Source organism: Barbatula barbatula (genome assembly GCF_947034865.1).
Source record: "Barbatula barbatula genome assembly, chromosome: 12".
Lineage (NCBI taxonomy): Eukaryota > Metazoa > Chordata > Actinopteri > Cypriniformes > Nemacheilidae > Barbatula > Barbatula barbatula.
Genome location: NC_136775.1, coordinates 5,020,219 through 5,031,325, shown reverse-complemented (window position 1 = coordinate 5,031,325; position 11,107 = coordinate 5,020,219). Strand labels below are relative to the sequence as shown.

Below are 11,107 nucleotides of genomic sequence, written 5' to 3'. Positions count from 1 at the left end.
TCCGGGCTTCAACCTATGCTTTTCATCACGCCGGAGAGAGTTTATAATGTGTGGGGTTTGAGTTTTCTGTGCACGCAGCTAAGGAATTGCTATGCGTGTGAGGGTTTAAAACCAGTCCACGACTCCCATTTGGCAATCAAGTAATAACACGTGGGCATCAATGACACATTTGGATTAATAATACTGATTTACAGCAATAGTTTACTTTTGTCGCGTGGAAAGTAACAATGTTGCCAGCTGCATTGAATTTACACTCTGATAGAATGCTAATTGCAGTAACTCATGAGCATTTTCTAGCCATGTAAGCTTCTGTTTTTGTCCACAAATCCAGCTTGTCATAGATAAATGTGTAAATTAGCCCCGCCCCTAGATACTATGGTGTATCGGCGATCCACAAGTTGGCGATAGAACGATCTGACTGTAGAGAATATCCCCAACACTAATTTGTAAAACCAGCTGCTTCCACTGCCTCTTCAGCTTAAACCCATTCAAACAGACTGATAGTTTGGAACTATTGATAGCTCATTGAACCTCGTGACCACATCAGTGTGTCGCAACTCTGTTTTTCAACGGCACTGGCCTTCACCAACACTTTCTCCTACACTCTTAAAATAAAGGTCCTTCGCAATGCCATAAAGTAAAAATAATTGTCTAAATGGTTTCATAAAGAACATTTAACGTCCGAAGAAAATTCTTTCAGATTATAAAAAAATAAGAAAGAGATGTTTCTTAAAAGAACCCTTGGCTGAATGGTTCTTTGTGGAAGCAAAAATGTAACCAGTTATTTTATGGCATTGTAAGGAATCCCCTTTAGTTTTAAGAGTGTAAATGTGTTTCCAAGAATAGCTCTACTGTCCATTGTAATGCTACTCAATCGATAATCATGCCATTACATAGTCCACATCATTTGGGACTTCATGTCGTGTTTGTTCTGGCATGAGCCCAACTGGGCGAGAGGATGATGGTGAGAGACATTGAACTCACTTTAGAAACACACCAGGTTGGGAGTGAACGGCTGTCTGCTGAGTGCAGCGCTTCCCAGAGGCCTTTGGACTGGAAATTCAGAGAAAGTGAAAAGCAAAGGGTGGAAGTTATGCTGCTGTAAACAGCCATTAGACTTCTCGTGTTGGCTGAAGTTCAAGAGCTGAGGGCAGCCGGTCCATTGCTCTGACACGTGCGCCTGCTGTTTACAACACAAACATGGCCTATTATCAAGGGGGAGGAGCTACAGATTCTAGGAAATCATAACTGACTGTGGTAATGCAAGCTTTACTAAAACATAGCACGTGGCCTGCAGATACTAAAACATGACACGTGGCCTGCAAAAAATGTCTCTTGTTCTATTTAAGCAAGATGTTTGTATGTTTAGCGTTTCTTAAAATATGTACTGATGCTTTTTTAAGCACTTATTTTTGCAAGGTTGTATATCATGCTCCTCACTCTGGTAAACATCATCAGACTGCCATGTCTATTTTTATTTTGATGAGGTCGAAGAGAATATAAACTCTTGTTTGTTGAAGATCCCAAAACGGTTTTGGAGTTTTGAAGATGCATGTGCTTCAAAGCCATCATTCTACATTAATAAATAAATTGAACTTTAATAAAATGAAGACTTGGTTGATAAATCATGGCCCTTATGGTGCACTACACAGATTTTTGTTCAATTATATAATGCTTATTGTGAGAATGAACTGGTTATGGTCCAAGGTAGCCTGTTGGCTAGAATTGGGCATTATAACAGGCATTTTCTGTCATTTCAATAATTTCTGAATTAACACATTTATTTTCCAAGCAAATATTTCCCGTAACCACCTCACACAAACCACTGTGTTGTTCCTTGTCGTAATCTCTCTCGAAAGTTAGATTAAATGAGCTGTACTATGCAAGAGAAAGGTATGCCGGAAGGCCGGTCTTAACCCAGTAAAACCAAACCCCCCTCTGAACCCAGTAGACTCGAGCTGAGTAATACACTTGTTTAAGCAGCTACAGTAACACTCCCTTGAATGTAAAGGAGGAGCTTTGTGGGAAGTCAGAAGGATTTTGTACATTCACACAAAAACCAACCAACCACCCCCACAATTCACACAGGTTCACAACAATTCGTCATGCAATGCAAGGTGACAGACGGCACACAGCATAGCACACATGCAATGGAAACCGCTGCTAGTTAGCCAACACGAAATAAAAATGATCATATTTACTTTTTATTGTGATTGATTTATCGTTGCTGTTGCAAAAATAAGACACTGCAAAAAATATACTGTATATGTGTGTGTACACATAAAGTTTATATTTTACTAAACCCTTGTTGATAGAGTTTACCACAAGGTTTTCTATTTGAAAAACGATAAATAAACGTGCGTTATGGATGTTTAATGGCGTTAAAAAATGTACACGAAAATAAACACGTTTATTTTCATTTTCATGTGCGCATGTATGAGAAATATGTAGCCTGCATTAAAATGAAAACAAATCCATTAAAAACTTAAAGAGAGACATATCGATATTTAAACGACTGTGATATCACGATAGTAAAAAACTTTGGCAAAAACTACATTTTTTCATGGTTAGGTTGACAGTTTCATGGAATTGCCATTTGCTTTTTTGCTAATGCTAATTTAATTTGGCCCAGTTTCATAAACTGCTTAGACTAGTCTTACAAGTTAGTCACCTAATTTTTTTCTTCAAGATTGGTCATAACTTCTTCAAGTCAGAAGTAAGACAGATTAGTCCTAACTATTTGCTAGTTTGTGAGAATAGCTGTTAAGTATTAAAGTGTGGGGGCAACTGGCAACATGCTACTTTGGTTAGGCCTAAATTACCTGCAATCTGCAACTTTATAGTTTAAACAATAATAAACTAATAATCTTCATTTATTTAATTTGCTGTGTCAAGGCAGGAAAACAGGAAGAGATAAACGAGTCTCTCAGCTATATAAAGAATAGGGCAATAAATCAGGGAGGGGCTCTTGTTTTTTTCTTTCTTTCTTTCTTTCTCTCTCTCTCTCTCTCTCTCTCTCTCTCTCTCTCTCTCCTGTTTCTACATTGACTTGCTTGTGCATTTCTCCTTGGTTACTTGGCCTCAGTTTGTTTTTGGGTCCTTCTTGAAAACAAAGCCGGCACTCAAAACTGAATCCTTGTACCATGCGTATTAAATCAGGGTTCTGTCCTTGAAACAGACAGACGTCCTAATTGCTCACACCACGGCTCTGTGTGATGTTTTTCTGTTTGTTTTCATATCACCCACAACAAATAACTCCCCACCCACATAAATGACAAACCCGAGTGACCAAAGAGAGACGGCATGTTCTTTCTTTCTTGAAAATTGACCCTATATGTAATGATAGGTCATTAAAAATAGGACACCTTTATAAAGCATCTGCACATGCCACATTTTATTACTCTTTTATGATGGTATTGCATAATGGAAGAGGAGATTAGAGACTATCACTTGCTAAGCAAACCTGTCATGCAGGCAGGATAATGTATATATCACTGTATTAGAAGCGATAAGCCTCATGTGCCCAACAATAAGCCTCACTATTTGAAGTTTCATTCATGGCCACAGCAGACATTCGTTTACACTTTGACAAACAACGTGCCCTTGTAATAATAGAGCTTAACAATTTCATGTTTTACTGATACAGTATGTAGGTTTGTGTATATTCTGGTATGCTCACTGCTCAGATTTCAGAAAATATACTCAGACAGATGTAACTCATAAAAAGTAGGATGATCTCAACCTCCTTTCAGAAAGAGCACAGTGGGTTCTCAGTAAGATGAATTCTGAGAAACCGGGTCCCTGCGGTATACTGATGAATGTGATTGTAAGCAACGGCACACAGGCAGCCTATGTTTAATACTTCATTAGATCCTGGGTCTGTGCTCAAGTCTGTTCTCCCTGCTGTGAAGTAAACAACAAAAGCTTTGGATTTTCAGGTGAAATCCATACAAACAGATCCAACTGTGGATCATTGCATTTCAGACTGACATGCCTCTATGATAATTAAATGAGAAAAAATCATTATTTACAATTGCAGAACATTCTGTGCATCTAATCACAATTGTTTGCTCAGACATGTGCAAACTGACCAAACTCTGATACTGAAAATAAAAAGCGTAGCGTATTGCATTGCACACTGAGACCAACGTGCTCCCGTCCTGCACCATCCACCCCCTTTTGACAGAAAGTTATGTAATATTTGTAAAGACTGCATAAATTGGACCGAACTCCTTTTTTGGTTAGGATGAAAGCATCTGGTTAACACCTAAATAATGTTCATGTAAGATGATGTGCATAAATGTTATTTCTCCTTTAAAAGCTGACAGCATACATGATTACCCAAATCCTACTAAATATTTATGTCATGGATGCAATCCTCATGTTAGCGGTGCAGCAGCTTATGCAACAGCTGGTATGATATTTGAGCAGCCTTGAGCTGGATATTTTTAGAAGAATCGATCAGACAAAATGTTGCAAGTTATGAGACGCGTGGTCAGAAAATGTTATGTGATGGTACAAAGATTTCTGGGTAGCCTATGCAAAAATGTATTACATATTATGAACCACTCAAAATGTTGCTTATTTACTCATATGGTGTCATCCTTTGGTAGCTGTTGGGTAAAACTATTCTAAAGTTTTTCTTAGAAACATTCTGAAACGGGATGTGGTCAACTGTGTCAAAACAGAAAACACCGCAGCATTAAATACTCAGAATTGACATTCCTAAGAATGTTTAAGCAGTCATCTGTGAAGATAATAACAAGCAACGAACTGATAATATTGGGGTAATTGCAGTGATGCGTCAGCATTGCAAGTTTGAACGAACAAGTTTATTTGGTAAGATAAAAAGAACGTTGGGCACAAATCGGTTGGGATGGCACACGCCTTTTGTTTTTGCAACCGACCCATGTTACACTGTTCCACGGTTAAAAACTACAAAAATAAAGCCAAAAGGAGATACAATAACTGACCCACATTGTCAAGGCAGCTCATTCAAGTTCCATATACGGAAATGGTGTTCAAAAAGGTCGATTTTGATTTAACGACCATGTGTGCCATACCATTTCTCGTAAAAATAGCCGATGTGCCTGTGTTAAATCTCTTGTAACGTTATATACAGCTGCACCATCGTAAGACATAAGGGTGCACTGAGTTTACACATGTCCTCGAGTACTGAGTTTGTACACAGTCTTAACACCGAGACACAGGGGGTGACAAAAAGAAACAAATACGCTAAGAATGAAAACCGGGCACAGTGTTTCGTTCAAGGTGGCAATTTACCTTAAATGTCACAAATGGTAAGCAATTTGAAGTAGTTAACGAAACAAAACACACCCCACAATTTAAATGGACCGAACACGCCCCCTCTGCTTCAAAAATGGTACGTCCCGGATTCGGCGTCATCCATTGTTTACAAATCAACCCTCGGGCTGTTTCTGTTGGAAAGCGTGTCGAACGGGAACACCGGCGACTCGATCCCAACCGTTTAAACAAAAACAACCCTCGAGACCGGATATTTTTATATATTTGTAAAAATGCCTTGTCGGAAGGAGAATTATATCTTTTTGGAACAGTCGGTGACGGTGGATTCAAAGGAGGTAGACGCTCTCGTGTCGAAGATCGGCGAGGCGCTGCAGCTTCACAACAATAGCTCGATGTCGCGTCTGCACGGCGCAACCGGCGTCAAAACGAGCAACACGAACGGCAACGCGAACGCGGCGGGAGGTCAGCGGCGCAACGGATGCTGTATCCGTCTCCGCAGCCGGAGCTTACGCACCAGCCGGGCCAGTCCGTACAACCCGCCCGGATCCAGCGATCAGGAATGGGACCATTTTAAATCCTCGTGGAACCGAAAGAAAATCGACGAGGACGATCCGCATCAGCTTCTGCAGCAACTCATACTGTCGGGGAATCTGATCAAGGAAGCGGTCAGGAGGCTTCAGTTTCCATCGGAGCCGCTGGAGCAAGACGTCTCCAAACCCGTAGACTGACCTGAATTATTGACGTCGACTACACCAGCGAATGCATTGACGTCCTTTTTCACGTTTGATGAAATCTCGAGGCCGCTGATCAGTGGGGATGTTTTGTTTTTTGCTGGAACTTAAAACTTTCATAACTTTGATATCACACACTTATTATTTTCTAATGTATGTCGATGGGATGGAACTGTTTTGTAGCCTATTTTCCACTGTTTAGCAAGGTGACCCACCTTAAGTTCTTTTTTTATTTGGTTACTTCAGTGTCCAGATTGAAATGCAATGTGAACAAAATCTAGTAATCTACAGCCATGGATTTTATGAGAGTAGGCTATTATTATCTGGCCTCTGGCTGGTTTGTCCTAGAATGGATGGAGCATTTTGTTTTCGTTTTCGTTTGTTGCGTGTCAGCTGCATGTGATGGTAGCAAACTGCTCAACGGCTGTGTTTACAGTGTCGATGTGGTCGGACTGCTGGAGGTTGTCCACGCCTAGATCAGGCAACGGGTCCCATTTTTGTTTACTTTCTTGGAAGAACCTATTTTGGTTTCAAATTGGACCTCTGTGAACCCCACGTTGGGCCTTGTCCACTGTCCCTTTGATTGGAGCAAGAACAACACTCTTTAAAGTGGAATCCGTATCAATCTGTTATACATGGGAGTGGGATGTGATCAAACACACTAACACTCTGTGGCCGTTTCAGATTCCAATACTAAGTTCTCATGTTTTTTGTTTTCGTTTCCACTTATTGTGTAAACCGTGTATGCTTCGCAACGAAGTGCTTTTAATGGCTCTGATTGTTCAGGGTTTTGTGTCGAATAAATGTGGTGTTTTTGCATTATATTGTTTGTTTCAAATTATCTTTATTTTGTCATATACCTTTCGGGGATATTTTCTTTCTTTCTTTTGTTTAATTCTTACATGAACCAAAAATAGTCACCCACAAAAATTGCAAACATTTAGGCCTACTTAAAAGAATGGCGTAACATTATTAGTGTAAAAGCATACATTTATGAGTTGTGTGTAGGAACAATATTTAGAATTTGTAGGTCACCCTTTCGGTTTCATTCATTTATATTTAGCAGAAGCTTTTATCTAAAGGGTCTTAAAAAAGGGAATTTAACATCAAGTTAATCTATCAAATAAAAAAAACATTTCAGCAAAACATATTCAAAATTTATTTAAATATACATTTCTTTGTGTGTTTGTAATTTAGCTACAATGTCTACAAATCAAATGGTGCTCCTTGATACACTTTTGAGGACATTGAGCCATACAAAAGGCCAAATAAACACAATTAAGAATGTCTTCGTAAAAATATAGAATGGTTTGAGTGTGGGTTACAATTAGGGTTGGGCCAGAGACAATATTACATAAAAACAAGAATTAGTAGAGACAAATTTGAAACAGTATGCATTTGTGTGCCTCAGGTAGGCCTACTATTGGATATGAACTACATTAACAATTGAATACTTTAAGAGGAAATATGTGAATGGGTTGTTCAAAAATGTCACCATCTGTTAACAATCACCAGAACACATTGACTCTTCTTTATAGCTGTGATATCACGATATGCTCTTTGATCACGGTTTGTGGTTGAAAGTTAATAAATGCATAGGAATTTACAACCGCAGCATTAATAAATATACCTGAACCAAACAAAACGTTGGAAATTTAGCGACTTACTTCTTTGCTGAGATACTTTATCGAGTCTTCCAGCAGATGGCAGTGGACTACACTCACAACACCAGTCTGACAGGACAATCTCTACATCGGTTTAGTGTTTCAGAAACAAACATTAATTTACAGCATGAGGAGAATCAAAATGTTTTTAAATTGAAAAAAGGTTGTTTAAGGAAAGTAGTCCTGCCGCAAAAATACCAATTCGTTTACCAATATTATAATGGTAATCAATGGTTTACTGTTTACTAAAACCAGTGAAAAAATTCCAGTATCACGATTTGGAAGTTATAGGATGTAATAGTATTCTACATATCTGCCATATTACATTCCATCTATAGATCCCAACACAGATGATATTTTCCATTAAAAACAATACAATTCCCATCCTTACCAGTAAAACCATTAGAATTGTTTCACCAAAGGCTTGTTTCATACCTTGAAATGTCACAAATACCCAAGACTCAAAAAGTATACATAAGCCTTACATAAGTGTGTTTTTTTCCACGTCCTGTCCTACATTTTGGCCTACATGCTAACGTGACGATGATAAAATAGGGGTTCAAGATCGAAGTCAAAGGATTGCATCTGAATCTGACGCTGTGAAGGGGAGAATGAGTCACACTGGCTATATAGTTCTTCTGAGATAATGCGGCGGTGACTTCCCAAGTCTCACGATGGGTTATGCAGCTGGACACAATCGCTGAGTGACGTATCATGTTGTCAATGCAATGGTTTGGCATGTTTCTGTCTTCTGGATGATTGTTTACTGGCAAAGTCCTTGTCTCTTGGTTCTTAGATACAACCTGGGACACCTCCTTCAATATAAGACACTCTCCTTACTTATTATTAATGTGTTGTTTAATGATCTGGTCATCCTAAAAAAGTAATATCACAGTACTGTTTGGTAAACTGCTCATTTAACAAGAACTATAAACACAAAAATGCTAATCAGCTGATTTCTGAGTAAATATCAGCAGCACCAACACAGAAACACATTTTGGATGCTGAGTGGCATAATGCTGAATTCAAAGCACACCACATGCACATCCAGACACATATTGTAAGATCTACCCTAATTAGAGCTCATTGTGTGGCACCGTTCTCTTTCTCTCTGATCAGATATCCGCATGGTTCATATAGGGCCACTTCAGGGCACACCTGCGAGCAGCTGGAACATAACAGACTGTAGCTAAAACCTGAGATAATTAACCACACCATCAAGGTCCACCAGGGAATAAAGCGCAGATAGCTGCCAGTGACAATGAAACAGCTGTAAACAAATGAAACTAAAGAGGTACATTAAAATTTGATTGAATTGGCTGTCAATTCTGGGCCCTGATCCAGACACAGAGGCAGCACTTTAGATGAAACTATACGGATTTAGAAATTATTTTGCCTGTTCTTTCACGGTGTCCTGTGTACCGGGGTCGCTCCACCACAAAGGCAATGAAAGTGCCATATGCACTGAGTAGCTTAAAAGTACATAAAGTGAATGAACATAAAATAATGTGCTATGCTAATCCTTTGGGGAACTATGCTAATACTTCATATGCTATGATGTATGATATGAAAATCATTAACATAGTATTCCATTTAAAATGTCTTTTCTTAGAAATGTTCAAAATAAGTATTTTATAATAATATTTATAATATATAAAATGCTACATTATTTCAAACAAGACTCCCTTAGGTACCTTGAAATGTGCATCTTTGTTGATAGATGCTTGACCCCAATTGAGCTCCTCCCACTTTTCAAAATAGCCAATAGCGTTTAGTTTAGAAGCTGAAGTACAAATGAGATCACAGAAATCATCTGTAACCTGTTGGTAAAACTTGTTTTGTCAATTTTGTCAATGCACATTAAAAAAAGCCAAAAAACAACTTTTTTATTAAATATGAAATTGGCGATATGTTTCTTTAGATCTGTCGGCTTCCAGTTTCTTAAAGCACTATCACATTTCTGAAATACCAAAAGAATAAAAGTTCTTTGTTGTTTCGAAAGCGCCATGGCATTCTGGCTTTAAAACCATTTTTCTTAGAATCTTTCTTTTGAAGAGTTCAAAATAAAATAGGTTTTCACTGCTCTCTCGCTCTCTATTTCTTTCATTCTCTCTCTGTCTCAATGTTTCACCCCTTCCCATTTTCTGACTGGCTTGGTAATCTATGAATGGCCAGCCTCCTAAAATCTCTGAAAACATAGGCGAGCTTGCGACTCATAGCAGCATTTTTGGCAGGTATATAAAAGCTGTGAGAAATCCCTCGTACCATGTGTTTCTCGAGATTAGCCCCTAAATATAATTTGTGCTACATGTTAGTTTTTGTCTTTGACAGATATATTGGAGTGACTTCTTACATACAGCTGACAAGTGTCAAAATTGAAGTTGTTGGATATTCTTAAGTGTGAACAGAGGAGTGAATTGTTGGAATGCCCTTAGTTGTTATTGGAAGAAAAGCATGTAATTTGATTTAAAAGCTGTCCATAGCATTATAATTTCCTCCTCCGCAACCCTTAGTTCTGCACAGCCTTTTTTAACATTTAAAAATCAATGCAAACACTGTATACGTTATCTGTCCAAGCTCATCTAACACCCTTTATAACCATACACTTAGATTGTACTGTACAAAAACTTACACATGAATGTGTTCTCTGACAGCAGAATCTCCATCAACAGCAGAAATACAACAAGACAGGTAAATCACGAAAAACTCTTTGGCATTTAAGCAGATGTTCTGACACAGTTTTGCTTCAAATATGGTAAACATATTCCACCCACTGACACAAAAAACCAGGCGAACTTCTCCTGAGCTACATAAGTAGCACTAATGTTTGATCTGTCAGGGTGAGTTTATGGAAATGTCATACATAGCGGTTTAATCCATCGTCATTGGTCTGTAAAGGACCGAGGAGCTGAATTATTGAAACATACCCTCACCACATATCTCTTTGAAGAACTGAAGGGATTTAGTGAAATGTTATTTCTGCATAAACAAACATACAGTTGCAAAGCAGGAGGAAATGCAGTGCACATAGACGACACATAATACTGTGACCTGTGTGTTGTTGTCATCATCATAATAATCACAATTATGTCTTTGTTATTAAGAAAGAGGGATGAGATGTGTTGACATATAATATATAATGGTGGAAAGTGGGTCAGTATAATTCCTGTGATGAAAATGTAGTCATGCCGTGAAATTCGATTATGGTCATACTGAACCATATAAGACACAACTAATGCTTTATTAAAGAGATACTCCACCCAAAAATTAAAATTCTGTAAATCTTTACTCACCCTTAAATTGTTCCAAACCTCTATACATTTCTTTTTTTCTGATGAACACAGAGAAAGACATTTGGAAAATTGTTAGCAACTGACATTTCTCATTTCAAATGATTGTACATATTTAATAAAGAATATTTTATTATCATTTTGTCAATAAAAGATT

The 11,107-nt window shown here is 38.2% G+C and overlaps 1 protein-coding gene across 1 annotated transcript; it reads left to right on the top strand.

Moving 5' to 3' along the window:
• Positions 1-4,849: 4,849 nt before the first annotated feature.
• On the top strand, positions 4,850-7,111 carry gbp (glycogen synthase kinase binding protein). The gene has a single exon (XM_079468608.1). The coding sequence runs from the start codon at positions 5,538-5,540 to the stop codon at positions 5,991-5,993; it is 456 nt and encodes a 151-aa protein (XP_079324734.1). The 5' UTR covers positions 4,850-5,537; the 3' UTR covers positions 5,994-7,111.
• Positions 7,112-11,107: the final 3,996 nt, after the last annotated feature.